Below are 18,005 nucleotides of genomic sequence, written 5' to 3' on the forward strand. Positions count from 1 at the left end.
AGTGGTGGCGCTACTTCCTGTGGTTCTACGTCAACCTGTGCATCGTCAACGCCTACGTCATCCTGAGGGAGAGCCGAGGGGGCTCGCCGCCGGCCGGCTTCAGCGGCAAGCAGTTCACCCAGCGGCACTTCCGGGTGCGCCTGGCGCAGCAGCTGATCGGGGACTACCAGGGGGCGAGGGGCATGGAGCGGGCGGCACGCAAGAGACACGCAGATTCACCCATAGAGTACGGACACCGCCTGGAGCGCATGTCGGAGCGCTCCCGCCGCTGCAGGAACTGCACCAACAAGGGACTACGACACGAAAGCGTGTTTGGCTGCAAGATATGCAATGTCCACCTATGCAGGGGAGGGTGCTTCTCTGAGTTTCATAAATAAAACTGGACTGGTTTTTGTTTTTATACCTTTGTGTAATCAAACAATTTGTGTCAAAGGATGTTTTTTAACAGTTAAAAGATTTGTAAATCCAAAGGTTGCCACTACAAGTGCACAATATAGTCACACACTTTATGTAGAGCTAGTTTTAGGATAGAATAAATATTATTGCACGATTACTAGAGAAAATGAACTGAGAAACTGTAGATCATTTGAATTAGTATAGAATGTTTTTTGGCAAATTGCCTTCCTTCCATAACACTGACAGAATTGCCTTGTGTCACACTTTTTTATACGTTGAAAATATGATAAGGATTTTATATGAAAAAGAAAAAAAACAAAGACTTTTCTGCACTTACAATAGATCAGCAAATGTTGTTTACTATGGGAAGTTTATCTCTCTCCTTTTCCAAAAATAAATACTTCATTATGATGTACTGAACTGGATCACCTCTTTCTTGATGTGGAGTTAAAGCAATGTAGGGGTATGAGAGTATAGGCAATGTTGTTGAAATATTAACGGTAAATGAATTTAACACTGATTTGAAAGTGGTTGGGCTTGGATCCCTCCTGAATCCTCGCGCACATGCAAATGTGTGTGTGTCTCTCTGGGCCTTCAAGGGGACACAGCTTGGAGCAATTAGAGAGTAGAAAAAGCCCCTCAGTACTCTCCAGCCAGCGGACCCAGTCAGTGATGCCATTTCGTTCTCCAACCGCACTACAGACACACAGCCATCTGTGGCCCTATTACACCGGCTCCAAACCCAAAAAGTGCTCGGCTACTCGTCACTGAAATGCTTAGAAGAGGGAGGGAAAGCTGACAAGAAACATACTTATTTTTTCAAAGACATCATGAGCCTAATTCCCGGAATGGTTCGAGTGAGCCTAAAGGGTACGGACATTCATTTGGATGGTGTAAAATAATTCAACAGCAGGATTTTACACATCTAGTTAAAAATCAGAACCGTTTTTACTATTGTAAGAGATGAGAACAATTACAAGAAATCAATACTTTAGACTTGTATCTAACACTGACACTAGTTTCTCACAGAATTAATTATTACAAGTACAATCATAGGCTAGTAAGCTAAAGCCTGTGTGCAAGCAGCCAGTGATGGGCCTGTTTTTGTAGTTCACACTGCCTGTCTCCTGTGTCTTCTTTCTGGGGTTTCTCTCTCTCTCTCTCTCTCTCTCTCTCTCTCTCTCTCTTAAGGCTACTGTATACTGTATCTCTCTCACTCTCTGTCTCTTCTTAGCACTCAACTGTGCCGTCTAGCACACTCTGCTGTGTTCTGGGTTGCTGCGTCTCCCTCTCCAGGCTCTGCTGTGCCATCCTACACACTCTCACTCACACACACACACACACACACACACACACACACACACACACACACACACACACACACACACACACACACACACACACACACACCACATTACACACACACCACATTACACACACACCACATTACACACACCCTCCCCCTTCCACTCCCCCCCTCTCTCTCTCTGCCTCCCTCAGCCGTTCCCCAGCTGGGAGAGGGTTAGTCAACTGGACGCCCCTCCCGCTGATCTGCGGGAGCCCCGTGGGGAGTTACCATGGCAACCGCGGCCGATGAAGACAGGGAGTCGCCAGCAGGCCCGCATGGTTGTCATGGTACTGGCTCTGGCTACGGGGGTGGGAGGTGCCACAGGCCACACCTCCTACCCCTTCTCCAAAATCAGCCAAGGCTGTGGCGTGTGTGTGTGTGTGTGCGTGTGTGTGTGTGTGTGTGTGTGTGTGTGTGTGTGTGTGTGTGTGTGTGTGTGTGTGTGTGTGTGTGTGTGTGTGTGTGTGTGTGTGTGTGTGTGTGTGTGTGTGTAGGCCTACACACTTTACATGGATCCAGGCTGGTTATACCAGGCAGGCAGGCTGTGCTTCAAAGCCACACTGCCGGGCTGGCGACACCTCCATGCAGGTGTAGGAGGCGAGGATTAGGGAAATCTGTCATAGTGTGCAAGCCATAGTCTACTGCAAACTTCTGTTCTGTCATAGTGTGTACTGTACCACAGCATAGTCTACTGCAAACTTCTGTTCTATCATAGTGTGTACTGTACCACAGCAAGCCATAGTCTACTGCAAACTTCTGTTCTGTTATAGTGTGTACTGTACCACAGCAAGCCATAGTCTACTGCAAACTTCTGTTCTGTCATAGTGTGTACTGTACCACAGCAAGCCATAGTCTACTGCAAACTTCTGTTCTGTCATAGTGTACTGTACCACAACAAGCCATAGTCTACTGCAAACTTCTGTTCTGTCATAGTGTGTACTGTACCACAGCAAGCCATAGTCTACTGCAAACTTCTGTTCTGTCATAGTGTACTGTACCACAGCATAGTCTACTGCGAACTTCTGTTCTGTCATAGTGTGTACTGTACCACAGCATAGTCTACTGCGAACTTCTGTTCTGTCATAGTGTGTACTGTACCACAGCAAGCCATAGTCTACTGCAAACTTCTGTTCTGTCATAGTGTGTACTGTACCACAGCATAGTCTACTGCAAACTTCTGTTCTGTCATAGTGTACTGTACCACAGCAAGCCATAGTCTACTACAAACTTCTGTTCTGTCATAGTGTGTACTGTACCACAGCAAGCCATAGTCTACTGCAAACTTCTGTTCTGTTATAGTGTGTACTGTACCACAGCAAGCCATAGTCTACTGCAAACTTCTGTTCTGTTATAGTGTGTACTGTACCACAGCAAGCCATAGTCTACTGCAAACTTCTGTTCTGTTATAGTGTGTACTGTACCACAACATAGTCTACTGCAAACTTCTGTTCTGTCATAGTGTACTGTACCACAGCAAGCCATAGTCTACTGCAAACTTCTGTTCTGTCATAGTGTGTACTGTACCACAGCATAGTCTACTGCGAACTTCTGTTCTGTTATAGTGTGTACTGTACCACAGCAAGCCATAGTCTACTACAAACTTCTGTTCTGTCATAGTGTGTACTGTACCACAGCAAGCCATAGTCTACTGCAAACTTCTGTTCTGTCATAGTGTGTACTGTACCACAGCATAGTCTACTGCAAACTTCTGTTCTGTCATAGTGTACTGTACCACAGCAAGCCATAGTCTACTACAAACTTCTGTTCTGTCATAGTGTGTACTGTACCACAGCAAGCCATATCCTACTGCAAACTTCTGTTCTGTCATAGTGTGTACTGTACCACAGCAAGCCATAGTCTACTGCAAACTTCTGTTCTGTCATAGTGTGTACTGTATCACAGCATAGCGCACTGCAAACTTCTGTTCTGTCATAGTGTGTACCGTACCACAGCATAGCCTACTGCAAATGTCTGTTCTGTTCTATAGTGAGTACCATACCACAGCAAGCCATAGCCCACTGCTTCTGCTTCAACTTCTGTTCTGTTGAAGAATTACGCTTAACATGAACCACACTGCTCATCTGCAGAGGTCTTCATGCAGGTGTAGGAGGCAAGGAGTAGGGAGGGAAATCTGTCATACTGTTTACTGTATCACACCAAACCATACTGCAAATTTCTATTCTATTCTATAATCTAATCATGAAGTACACTGCTGATCTGCAGATGCCTTATTCCTGCATGTGTATGAGGCAAGGATGCAGGAGAGCTGTCATGCTGTGTACTGTATCACACCACCAAAACATACTGTCATGCTGTGTGTACTGTATCACACCACCCAAACATACTGTCATGCTGTGTGTACTGTATCACACCACCAAAACATACTATCATGCTGTGTGTACTGTATCATACCACCAAAACATACTGTCATGCTGTGTGTACTGTATCACACCACCAAAACATACTGTCATGCTGTGTACTGTATCACACCACCAAAACATACTGTCATGCTGTGTGTACTGTATCACACCACCCAAACATACTGTCATGCTGTGTGTACTGTATCACACCACCCAAACATACTATCATGCTGTGTGTACTGTATCATACCACCAAAACATACTGTCATGCTGTGTGTACTGTATCACACCACCCAAACATACTGTCATGCTGTGTGTACTGTATCACACCACCAAAACATACTATCATGCTGTGTGTACTGTATCATACCACCAAAACATACTGTCATGCTGTGTACTGTATCACACCACCAAAACATACTGTCATGCTGTGTACTGTATCACACCACCAAAACATACTGTCATGCTGTGTGTACTGTATCACACCACCAAAACATACTGTCATGCTGTGTGTACTGTATCACACCACCAAAACATACTGTCATGCTGTGTACTGTATCACACCAACAAAACATACTGTCATGCTGTGTACTGTATCACACCACCAAAACATACTGTCATGCTGTGTACTGTATCATACCACCAAAACATACTGTCATGCTGTGTACTGTATCACACCACCAAAACATACTGTCATGCTGTGTACTGTATCACACCACCAAAACATACTGTCATGCTGTGTGTACTGTATCACACCACCCAAACATACTGTCATGCTGTGTGTACTGTATCACACCACCAAAACATACTATCATGCTGTGTGTACTGTATCATACCACCAAAACATACTGTCATGCTGTGTGTACTGTATCACACCACCAAAACATACTGTCATGCTGTGTACTGTATCACACCACCAAAACATACTGTCATGCTGTGTGTACTGTATCACACCACCCAAACATACTGTCATGCTGTGTGTACTGTATCACACCACCCAAACATACTATCATGCTGTGTGTACTGTATCATACCACCAAAACATACTGTCATGCTGTGTGTACTGTATCACACCACCCAAACATACTGTCATGCTGTGTGTACTGTATCACACCACCAAAACATACTATCATGCTGTGTGTACTGTATCATACCACCAAAACATACTGTCATGCTGTGTACTGTATCACACCACCAAAACATACTGTCATGCTGTGTACTGTATCACACCACCAAAACATACTGTCATGCTGTGTGTACTGTATCACACCACCAAAACATACTGTCATGCTGTGTACTGTATCACACCAACAAAACATACTGTCATGCTGTGTGTACTGTATCACACCACCAAAACATACTGTCATGCTGTGTACTGTATCACACCACCAAAACATACTGTCATGCTGTGTGTACTGTATCATACCACCAAAACATACCGTCATGCTGTGTGTACTGTATCACACCACCAAAACATACTGTCATGCTGTGTGTACTGTATCACACCACCAAAACATACTGTCATGCTGTGTGTACTGTATCATACCACCAAAACATACTGTCATGCTGTGTACTGTATCACACCACCAACACATACTGTCATGCTGTGTACTGTATCACACCACCAAAACATACTGTCATGCTGTGTACTGTATCATACCACCAAAACATAATGTCATGCTGTGTGTACTGTATCACACCACCAAAACATACTGTCATGCTGTGTGTACTGTATCATACCACCAAAACATACTGTCATGCTGTGTGTACTGTATCACACCACCAAAACATACTGTCATGCTGTGTACTGTATCACACCACCAAAACATACTGTCATGCTGTGTGTACTGTATCATACCACCAAAACATAATGTCATGCTGTGTGTACTGTATCACACCACCAAAACATACTGTCATGCTGTGTACTGTATCACACCACCAAAACATACTGTCATGCTGTGTGTACTGTATCATACCACCAAAACATACTGTCATGCTGTGTAGCCTACTGTATCACACCACCAAAACATAATGTCATGCTGTGTACTGTATCATACCACCAAAACATACTGTCATGCTGTGTACTGTATCACACCACCAAAACATACTGTCATGCTGTGTGTACTGTATCATACCACCAAAACATACTGTCATGCTGTGTACTGTATCACACCACCAAAACATACTGTCATGCTGTGTACTGTATCATACCACCAAAACATACTGTCATGCTGTGTGTACTGTATCATACCACCAAAACATACTGTCATGCTGTGTGTACTGTATCATACCACCAAAACATACTGTCATGCTGTGTACTGTATCACACCACCAAAACATACTATCATGCTGTGTGTACTGTATCATACCACCAAAACATACTGTCATGCTGTGTACTGTATCACACCACCAAAACATACTGTCATGCTGTGTGTACTGTATCACACCACCAAAACATACTGTCATGCTGTGTACTGTATCACACCACCAAAACATACTATCATGCTGTGTGTACTGTATCATACCACCAAAACATACTGTCATGCTGTGTGTACTGTATCACACCACCAAAACATACTGTCATGCTGTGTACTGTATCACACCACCAAAACATACTATCATGCTGTGTGTACTGTATCATACCACCAAAACATACTGTCATGCTGTGTGTACTGTATCACACCACCAAAACATACTGTCATGCTGTGTGTACTGTATCATACCACCAAAACATACTGTCATGCTGTGTGTACTGTATCATACCACCAAAACATAATGTCATGCTGTGTGTACTGTATCACACCACCAAAACATACTGTCATGCTGTGTACTGTATCACACCACCAAAACATACTGTCATGCTGTGTGTACTGTATCACACCACCAAAACATAATGTCATGCTGTGTGTACTGTATCATACCACCAAAACATACTGTCATGCTGTGTACTGTATCATACCACCAAAACATACTGTCATGCTGTGTGTACTGTATCACACCACCAAAACATACTGTCATGCTGTGTGTACTGTATCACACCACCAAAACATACTGCACATTTCTATTCTATCGTACAGTGTTTTCTCATTGTATTTTCAATGTCTTTCCTTTGCTGTTATGTCCATAACAGTTTGCTGCATGAGTATTCCCAGTCTTCTCTCTCCAGTGTCTCTCTGCCCACCTGGTTATTATACTTCCAATGTTATTTCAGTTACCTGCAATAGCAGATGCAGTAAACACATAAAACCCTATTCAAGGGCCATTTTATGTATTACTGGAATGACATTATATGTGTAGCCAGTTTAATATTAATATACTGTCTTATAGAGACTCATGTGACACATGTGACAACAAGGTCAGTTGCAACTGTCTGAGAGATGTGAGCTGAAATATGAGTTTAATTATTTAACTCTCACCATGGCAGTGCTGTGACAGTGCAGTATTTAACTTACATTAGAACAGTGGAATCTGAAGCCAATGTTGTTTGAACTTGTTCATTTGCATTACTGATGTTTTGATAAGGCCGTTCACATGATTTTGTTACCAGTTCTCTCCGTTTTGTGGGGGTTCAACCTGAAACTGAGGGTATGTGAGGCTCTCTTTCTGCTGAGTCAGAACAAAACATCTCTCTCTCTCACACACTCACTCACTCGCTCTTAAATTCCAATTGAAATGCAAATCTGCTTTATTGGCATGTCAGAGAAAGGGTCTATGTTACTAAAGTATTGCAAAGGATAAAGTCAAATACATTGTGCATAATAGACAATCCAACAACAAATTCTGCACATGCAAACAATAGTGTGCATAGTAGCATACTCAAGCAATTCAGTATAATTGAAGTCAACCTCTCGGTCTCTCTGTGTCTCTGTCTCTGTCTCTGTCTCTCTCTCTCTCTCTCTCTCTCTCTCTCTGTGTGTGTCTCTGTCTCTCTCTCTCTCTGGGCGGGTGGATGGTAGGTGGTGTGTTCTATGTGGTGTCACGATAGCTAGATCTAATGGCTCCAGTATGGATCTCAACCATAAAATGCTGGTCTCTCAACATGCACTCTCCTTCTGGGCAGGGAAGGATCCCTGAGTCTCTGTCAAGAACATGGGCCTGCTTTCACTTAAGGCCCTTTGGTTGGGCAACACATGTCCTGCTCATCTGAATCATGAATGTGCCTTTGTTTTACACTTTCCTCTCTTGCTAAAGGAATCAATAGACAAGGATAAGGATGAGAAAATCCCCAAACAACCAAAACATGTCTCTTACTGATTCATTGTTTGACTCTGCCACAGTATTCTCATTTCTCACAGCCATAACGAGACTGGCTTGTGAGGGGGTGAGGATGGAGGCACTTCCTATTTGGAAATTGTTTACATCTGTTCGCTAATTTCTCATATAGAAGAAGCCTTTCCTATTATACTGTGTATCTTATTACAGGAATAGCTCACCGCTAACTGAAAATTCACTCTTCTACTCACCCAATGTCAGTCTAAACTTGAAAATGGCAATTTGTGGGAGCACGGAACGACACACAATGAGGTAAATATTGGTATTTTGGACCCGCTGGGAAATCATTTGACTACAAAACATTTGGCTCTTTGGAGACATTTGATGGACATTTTATATTTGTGGGGATGTAAAAAGACATCCCTGTTGAATTCCATAGTATGGGAGAAGGCTGAAAGTCCTGGGAACTTAAATGGAGTTTTAAGTGACATGGCGGTGAGTAGATAATGACTGAATTCTCCTTTTGTGTTGTCATTTTTTGTCATTGTGGTCAGGCTGAAAAAAGGAAAAGACATAGTTGGATTGAGCTGGTTTGTGTGAGGAGTATACGTTATGTCATTATGTCAGCTGCCTGTCACTCATTACTTTATAACACTGGTACAATCAATGATCCATCAGGCTTGTTAACGCTGATCAAAAACAGTCAAATCAATGTACTGTTCAACTACTTTGTGGCTCACATCTCCATCTAGTGGACAACAGGACACACAGTGGGACACAGACACAGGATAAAACATTGTATGCATCTATCAATCAAACCAGCAGACAAATCATTCTGTGCTGTTGTTTTGCTTTCTGACCTGTAACCTAACCTGTCATTCATGTGTTCACCTCGAGTATGGACCAATGTCTGTTGAACTAAAATGTTTTTCTAAACAAGGTCAATCTCTTTGGTTTCTGCTTTGGTGGTTTGGGTTGACCCAACAGAATGACCAGAGGAAGTTTGATCTCAGGGTTTTTGGCCAGTGGGACATCAAGAGTGACCTATAAATACAGATAAACAATATTTTAATATAGTTTGTCAAATAGAGTAGAAAATGCATGCATAATACTCCTTGGCAGACACAATTCATATACATTTTAAAGGCATGCTGATGCTGAGACTATAAGTATTAAATGTAATGTCAATGTGATACAACAAATAGACATTTTATTGATATCTAATTTTCATGTACATTTTTCATTGTGCAAAATGAAATGGTCTGTCCCTTGTTTTACTCAAAGCATTGACCTGAACCTAATTTGAGTTGGTGACACGACAAAACCGGTTAGTCTGTAATTTGATACCTTCTACCTTGATAGCTTCTACACGTGCCCTCATTAGTGTGTGGGCAAGCCATGAGAAGTCCTCATATCACCCCACCACCTCTCCCATCTCTCTCTCCCTCCCATCCTCTCTCTCTCTCACTCTCTCGTATAGCCGGCAGGTGGTGCTGTTGTCATTTCCCATACTCTGGGAGATTCATACACTGTCTATATATTTATATACTGTATCCAAGCCAAAGCTGTTAACCTCAAGTGACCTTTATGTCAAAAGTATTTTGCATTGACTTTCCTCAGTTTCTTTGATTCATGAACAACTACAACTTATCCATACCAAATATGGATGTGGGTCATGTCATTTGCATTGTTTTTATATTAAAGTCTAAGACATAATACACTAATGGAGAGGGGGCTATATAGTCATCTGGTATTTCCACTGAATTAGGCCCATTATATTTGTCAAAACATAAACGTACCTTGAGTCTGTACTCCAACTTCATCATGGAACAGTTGAAGAAGGTGGGAGGCAGCTGTGGAGGGACGTTCAGGACTGAGATGATAGTCTGGCTGCACGCAGCTGAGATAGAGTCTCCTGTCCCAAACAGGATGTCATTGGTGTGCACTATCCGCTTTGACTGAGCAACAAAGGTCTGCTTCTCACAGAGGTAGAATTTAGGCGTTACTGTGCATGTTGAGCTGTTGATGACTTCTGCACTGACTTTCATCGCTTCACCTATAATAAAAAAAAATAAGAAAGAGAATTTCGACTCACACTCAAGTTTATTTAGGCAGTTTCGTTATACGCTCATCAAAAGATGGTCATAAGATGTAGCCTATTTACCTTGCTTTAGTCCCATTTTTTCTGAGGTAACATTCATAGTGACCTTTCCAGAGCCATAGAATGAAATCCTGGTCGCATATTGTGGCTCCTGCAAGGTACAGAGTACAAGTGTCTAGGTGACAAATACCCCCATGTCTGTTTAAACTGCATTGCAGAGAGATTATAAAGCTTGATTACTAACATTAAATTGGAAGGTCTATGAAGATAAACAATCTTCTTGCACAAGTACAGTAAAGTAGCCTAGTGAAGGGAAAGTAACAGAAACACTTTTTTCACAAGTTTAACCAAATGACTTCCATACCTTCAGGCCGATGATGATCATTTCTGACTTGGAGACGAAGGGGAACTCTGCCTTGGTTAGGAAAGGGAACTCCACCTTGGCTTTGTGGACAAGCCAAATGGACTGGGTCAGCTGTGCTCGCAGACTGTATGTAACCTTGCCCCATCTCCCCTCGTAAGATGAAGGCATATCTCTGCCAGGAAATAAGCCAAGTCAATGGGGGGAAGTATTTTAGTTCAGCAGTCAGCTGTTTAGGAATGTTGAAAAATGGAAATGGAAATATATCAAATGTGAATGGAAAACACACCTATTTGGAATCTCAAAGGTGAATGGATACACATTTTTCCCAGGGGCAATGATTACAGAACCTAATAAAAAAAAGAGGCATCAATAATGTATGTTGTCTATTTGGTGATATTTATATATATCATATATATATATTATATATTTATATTTTCTTGACACAAAAGACAGGCTATACAAACCATCTCCTTTTTTATCCTGAAGAATGATCTCTTCAAAATAAAAGTATCTCTTCTTGTTGCTGTGGACCAGTGAAGTGTCTCCATCCTCTTCAGACCACTTCACCTCCGCTTTTCCTTTGGCTCTCACCCAAAAGCTCTGCACTTTGCTTTCCTTGCTGGCCTCTACTGTGACCCTCCCAGAGAGGGTGTCCCCAGGAGAGAGGGTGCCCCGCTCGTTCAGCCTGTCGTACTCCACATACAGGTGCTTTACAGTCATGGTAAGATGACTCTCTCACAGGTAGTGTCATTCATGAGCTACATCAAATAACCTTGCCGACAGTGGTGAGGACTAAGTCTCGACCTGTGTAAATCCGCTGAATCCTCTGGAAGAAGATTTGAATCCATCCATGGCAGTCTATAGTGGAGTGGAGCCTTTCCTCTATGAACAGTGATGCCGATGAGGCCGGCCTACACACTTCTCCAGAGCGTGTATCTGTGTCACACATGATCATGTGATCAAGCCTGCAGGTGTCACGTTCACATCGGTAACCCTAGCCAGCAGTCTCTTTGTGGGCTAACTTGGCTGACATTAACCCCAAAGGACACAAACACAATAGCTCATAGCCTGGGAGATTATACTGTTTATTGGTATTCCAGAAGAAGAAAAAACATAGGAAATGATGTCAAATCTACAATAATGACCATTATCATTGCATTACACACATGTAATACTATATTTTGTAAAATAATACTGGACATTGACTCTGATCCTTTGTTCACACATCAGTTGCAATCAGAGGGGTAGTGGTAAATACAGAGGTGGGTAAACTATCTGAGGCGAGTAGTTTACCCACCTTGTTTCCCCCCATTGATTTGTACAGCTGATCTGAAATTAGGTGAGTAAGCGCTCAGCCTTATTTAAGTGGTGGGTAACTTGGGTTTACCCTCCACTACACCCCCGGTTGCAATACAATATGTCAAGGTAGAAACAAATGTGAAGTTGATTTTTATGAACAAAGTGTTTTACTTGTGCACATTTGAGCAAAGTGTTTATACTTACCGGTATGCACATTAGAATTGTATACAGTTTTTAGGAAATTAAAACAAAAACAACATGAATTACACAAACAAAAACAAAAGAAACAAAGAAACAAAAACATTTTAAAGCTAAAGTTCACAGTTCGGGCAAACATATACAAAAATTATAAATCATGTGCATCCACACAGAGAGGAGTGTCTCCATATAAAATAAAATTAAAACACTGTACCTTAAAAGAAACCATCCGAGCCCATCCGACCATCGAAAACATGTCTGTCTTTACATGGAGTTTTGCTGTTATCCCCCCCGCCCTCCCACACACACCGTTCAGTACCCTGTCTTGTTATTGATGTAGGTATGTGACAGTGGTTTGAGCCAAGATAAAGTTATTTTTATGTTTCTTTTTTTGCCACCAAAGGATAGAAGTAGATACGTTTACAAATACAAGTGTTATATTAATTGCATACCTGTATAGCATGATATACAGAATGTGAAAAAAGGTGAATGATATATGTCCACCTGGCAGAATTAATCCATCATAAAATGCTGCATATAAATTGATGAATCGTATGAGGCCTGCATTACTTTGTCCTGTATTACTTGCATGTATGCAAACAGGTCTGTATTACCAAGTGTTCAGAGGCTTGCAGTATTCCTCATGCTCCATAGAAGCAGCTTCAGAAGATGGAAGAACCACAATTGGCAGTTTTATCTCTGGATTTTTGGTCATGGAAACATCAAGAACCACCTGGAGACAAAAAAATAAAAAGCTTTAATTTAATTTCTATACTAAGGAGGAGTCTGAACTATGCTCTACTAACTGCCAACAGAGTCATATTACAAATTGACATAGAACATAATCTAGCTCACCTTCAGCCTGTACTCCAGCTTGATGATGGAGCAGTTCAAGATGGAGGGAGGCAGTTCTCTGGGGATGGTGATCACCTTGATCACACTCTGTTTGTTAGAGGGCTCTACAGGGTCAATCTTCTCCTTCAGGATGTTATTGGTGGAAAGTCTCCTGCGGCCCTGTGCAAAGAAACTCGTCTTTTGATACAGGACGAATTTTGGCTTCACTGAGCGAGTTGACTGGTTGCTGATTTCGGCTTTGACTTTCAGAGCTTCACCTGTAAGATGAGGAAAATCTATTTACCGTAAATTTCGGACTATAAGCCGCGGCTTTTCCCCCGTTTTTTGGCCCTGCGGCTTATATAACGGTGCGGCTTATCTATGGATTTTTTCAAAAAAAAAAAAAAAAAAAAATCTCTCTTTTTTAGCACTCTTTCTAACTATAAATCCACTTCTGTTTTAATTTCCTCTCTTGCCCTCTTTTCACCACACCGCGGACACTGTGTGCACTGTAAAAAAAAACACAGGTGGTGTTGTGTTATGTTGTTTTGTTGAAATGTTAATAAATGGGAGCTTCCTCAAACAGCCATCTCTTTCCCGACAATCCCCTCTGTGCATGAACCCTTACATATGGTAATTAAACATTAAAACACAATTAAAAAAAAAAAAAAAAAAACATTAAAACACCTGCGGCTTATAGTCCGGTGCGGCTTATTATGTAACAAACAGGCAATTTTGCTGCTGCGGCTTATACTCCGGTGCGGCTTATAGTGCGGAAATTACGGTAGTTACTTTCTGATCCTAGAATCACATCAGGTGTTGATACTGGCAACAGGAAAAGGGTGTCAAATTGATACCAAATGCACAAAAGGAAACAAATTAATGAACATAAAGGAAGATCTTAATGAACAAATGCATCTACATTCAATTATATAATTGATTGACTAATAAAACCTCCCTAACGCTAGTGCAGAGGTTTACAAAGTGCATGGGAGGCGGGCCTCCGCTCCAAACAGTTTCAGGAAAGGCTCAGTGAATGGAAGTGAAAAAAAATTACATTATTTAATAAAAGGATATCACATAGAATAGCTAAAAATATATCTGTGTGTGTGTGTGTGTGTGTGTGTGTGTGTGTGTGTGTGTGTGTGTGTGTGTGTGTGTGTGTGTGTGTGTGTGTGTGCGCGCGTGCGTGTGCGTGCGTGTGTGCATACGTGCACACACGTGCATGCATGCATGTACCCTGTGTGCATGCGCGCACACAGTGCATGCATGGCTGCATGTGTGTGTGTGTATGTGTGTGTGTGAGAGAGAGAGAGAGAGAAATTCATAAGCAAATAAATGCCTTCAGACCAACCTTTGTTATGCATTTGGTGTAGTCTGAAGTATGTCAAACAGCATTGCAGGCTATCTGGTTTAATTGTTCAAATAATAATAATAATAATAATAAATGCATCCAAGAATTTAGTAAAACTGAGTAGAAACTAAGGAGCTTTGTCTGCTGGGAGGCTCACAGACAGTCCCAGACTTTGAAAACCCCTGCCTAGTGGATTGAAAGGGAGAGAGAGAGAGTCTCTACAGGGACAACTCTCAGTAAACTCCCAGACACATGATCAAGAATGTGCCTGTAGTCAACATGAGATATGTGACTGTGTGGGGGGCAGTGACAGTTGAGGGTGGATGACAGAACAGTTCACAAACCTTTGGCCATTACAGATAAGAGGGATTGTAATAACCCACCACCACCACCACCAATATTAGTTACAGTCTATTTTACCAGCTATCTTTCTTCTTAAGGCATGTGGAAGGGAAAGGCAAGCAACCTGCTTGCCAAAATAAATCCAATCCAACTTTATTTATAAAGCGCTTTAAAACGACCAGAGGAGGACCAAAGTGCTGTACAGGGTACTGAAGAGCAATCAGCTAAAAACAATAAATCAATTAAATCAGATCAAATCAATAAAATGATAAAATGAATAAAAAGAATAAAATTAGTAAAATGAAATAAAATGAATCAAATTACTAAAATGAATCAAATGAATCCAATTCAAAATGGTGGGTATGGCATTGTTAAGAAAACCAAAACGCATACAGAAAAAAAAATTATTAGCTCAAGTAGATTATTACCTTGCTGATATCCCATCCGCTTGGTGTGAACATCCAGTGAAATGTTTCCAGAGCCAAAGAATGTAACAGATTTATCCTTGCACCCATATTGAGGGTCCTAAAAGAAAAGTTAGTGTGATCAGATAACTGTCTCTTGTGATAAGATAATTTTACTTCAAAATATTAACTCAGCAATTTCCTACCATAAGTCCAGGAGTATCCATGTCTGGTTTGGACACAAACGTGAATTTCGTTTTAGCTTTCTTTGTCACCCTCATTGATTGTTTCAGCTCTGCCCTCAACCGATGGACAACTTTGCCTATGTGGGACTTGAACGACGATGGCATTTTCCTAAGAAGTACCACAATGAAAAATGGAAATGAAATGACAAGCGAGTAAAACATCAAATCAAAAATAGAAATGTAGTAAGCACTGTGACTAATATGCACCTGTCAGGGATCTTGAAGGAAAAGGGAAACACATGTCGTCCTCGCCCAATGACTTCAGTGCCTGAAAAAGACCATTACTGTAAGGATCCTCTCAAAGAATCTACACATAGAACTGCCGTAAGCAGTCATTCTAGATTCCAAATTCTATCATCTCTCTCTAAAAATAAATAAATAAAATAAAATAATAAAATTATATATATATATATATATATATATTATTTTATTATTTTATTTTATATATATATATATATATATATATATATATATATATATATATATATATATATATATATATATATATATATTACATGTTGATTTAATACATTACCATCTTGTCTTGCCTGCCTCAAGATGTGATGCTTGATTTCATAATATTCCTCATTGGACCAGATCACAACATGCCTATTTTGTTCATAATGTTCGGTCCAGCAAACCCTAGCTTTTCCCTTTCCGATGAAAAGGAGCGACTGGATGCAAGTTTCCTTTGAAACCTCCACGATGACTCTGCCATTAATAGTATCTCCATTCGTGAAGGTGTTTTTACTGTTGATGGCATCATATTCAATTGCAAAGTTTTTGATGGTCATTTTCCTTGGAGATATACAGTATACTGGTCAAAAGCAAACTCTCTTTTGAAGCAAACTCCCAGCAGCTCTTTAGCAGATGTTCTTTCGACAGACAAGAAGTTACAGCTCATTAGAAAATCTTGTTTCACCTGTTTGTTTTGTTCCCTGTGTAGGACATAATTCAAACTTGGTCCACCCGTCACACACAGCACCTTGAAAAGCTATTCAGCCCCAACACATTTTTCACATGCTGCAGATTTTGACCCTGAAATAGTAGGCACAACTCTTTGGCACTGATCCACAAAGTAAAAAGGACCATGTTGTGTGAAAGTCTGTGCGTGTCATGTGCAATGTCTATTATAAATGACTGTGTTGATTTAATACATTACCATCTTGTCTTGCCTCTCTCAAGATGTGATGCTTGATTTCATAATATTCCTCATTGGACCAGATCACAACATGCACATTTTGTCCATAATGCTCGGTCCAGCAAACCCTAGCTTTTCCCTTTCCGATGAAAAGGAGCGACTGGATGCAAGTTTCTTTTGAAACCTCCACGATGACTCTGCCATTAACAGTATCTCCATTCGTGAAGGTGTTTTTACTGTTGATAGCATCATATTCAATTGCAAAGTTTTTGATGGTCATTTTCCTTGGAGATATATTCTGTTCAAAAGCAAACTCTCTTTTAAAGCGAACGCCCCACAGCTCTTCAGCAGACGTTCTTTCAACAGACAAGTTACAGCTCATCAGCAAATCTTGTTTAACCTGTTTGTTTTGATCATAACATTCCATTTGTGCCAGCAGCCACCCACATATGAGATGTTTATAGGACATAATTCAAACTTGGTCCACCAGTCACATTCAGCCCCAAATCCAACACATTTTTCACATGCTGTGCTGCAGATTTTGAATCTGAAAGAACTCGTTGGCACCAAGCTTGGCAAATCGGCAAATATTGCTGCTCCATCTTGGTGTACAATTTCTCTTAATGACCAACTTTTTATTGTTTTTTTTATGATTTTCCCCATGAGGGGCAGGAAACAAAAGTGAAAAGCAAACACAGTTAATACAGAACATTTACATTCCATACAATTGACACTCCTCCAGTCCCACCCCCCATCCACCCACATGTGGCTGCAACCAATCTCCTCCCCTCCCACCCTACATCCTTTCCAGTCTTAAACAAAACACACATTTCCAGTGCTCACTCTGAAATTCCTGTCTCCCCAGCATCAATGGAGAGATAAGTAATAAAACAAACAAAACACAAACATCATAAGGAATCCCCATACATACTCAAACAAGATTGTCTATAAGACAATTTGGTGTGCAAATTAAATAGACATAATATAAAAGTTGGAAGAGATGGTTAAACTAAGTACTGACCCACACACAATATACACAATATGCACACATGTAGCTATTATTCATGAACTTATGGTGATCTATAGGTCTAGGATTATTAAAATTAAAATCATCAACAACATTCAAAAAAACTTAGATATACTTCATGCTGTTGCACAATTCACAGTAATTGACACATTAAATAAGTTACCGTATTTAAACCAGCATCTGTTCCTTTTCATGATAAAATCACATTTTATTCATGAATATTAGACCAAAAAAAATCCATCACATTTTGCATTCATGATGACGATAATCAACAACAAGAAGTAACTAAACAAGCTGATAGGCTCCTCGCTAACACACACACACAGTGTGCAGAGGAGATGGTGCTGTACTGTGTGCATATTAATCAAATCAAATCAATC

The 18,005-nt window shown here is 40.9% G+C and overlaps 2 protein-coding genes across 3 annotated transcripts; both read right to left on the reverse strand.

The window, feature by feature from the left end:
• Positions 1 to 9,036: 9,036 nt before the first annotated feature.
• On the reverse strand, positions 9,037 to 11,501 carry LOC310784348 (arrestin domain-containing protein 3-like; the record flags this gene model as incomplete). The annotated part of the gene is made up of 7 exons (XM_083645364.1): positions 9,037 to 9,064; positions 9,254 to 9,360; positions 10,116 to 10,372; positions 10,481 to 10,568; positions 10,782 to 10,953; positions 11,068 to 11,128; positions 11,246 to 11,501. 7 exons carry the CDS (start codon positions 11,499 to 11,501, stop codon positions 9,037 to 9,039), a joined length of 969 nt encoding a protein of 322 aa, XP_083501490.1.
• Positions 11,502 to 12,589: 1,088 nt separating this feature from the next.
• Positions 12,590 to 16,896, reverse strand: LOC310783384 (arrestin domain-containing protein 3-like; the record flags this gene model as incomplete). Of its 2 annotated transcripts, none has more annotated exons than XM_083644235.1 (6): positions 12,590 to 13,011; positions 13,134 to 13,390; positions 15,237 to 15,333; positions 15,419 to 15,566; positions 15,665 to 15,725; positions 16,620 to 16,896. In XM_083644235.1, the coding sequence occupies 6 exons, from the start codon at positions 16,876 to 16,878 to the stop codon at positions 12,889 to 12,891; spliced, it is 945 nt and encodes a 314-aa protein (XP_083500361.1). In that variant the 3' UTR covers positions 12,590 to 12,888. The 2 variants fall into 2 exon arrangements, with proteins under 2 accessions (XP_083500361.1, XP_083500362.1); XM_083644236.1 differs by lacking the exon at positions 16,620 to 16,896 and adding an exon at positions 15,993 to 16,251.
• Between the last annotated feature and the right edge of the window lie 1,109 nt (positions 16,897 to 18,005).

This window comes from Poromitra crassiceps (assembly GCF_964638095.1).
Source record: "Poromitra crassiceps genome assembly, chromosome: 10".
Taxonomy (NCBI): Eukaryota; Metazoa; Chordata; class Actinopteri; order Beryciformes; family Melamphaidae; genus Poromitra; species Poromitra crassiceps.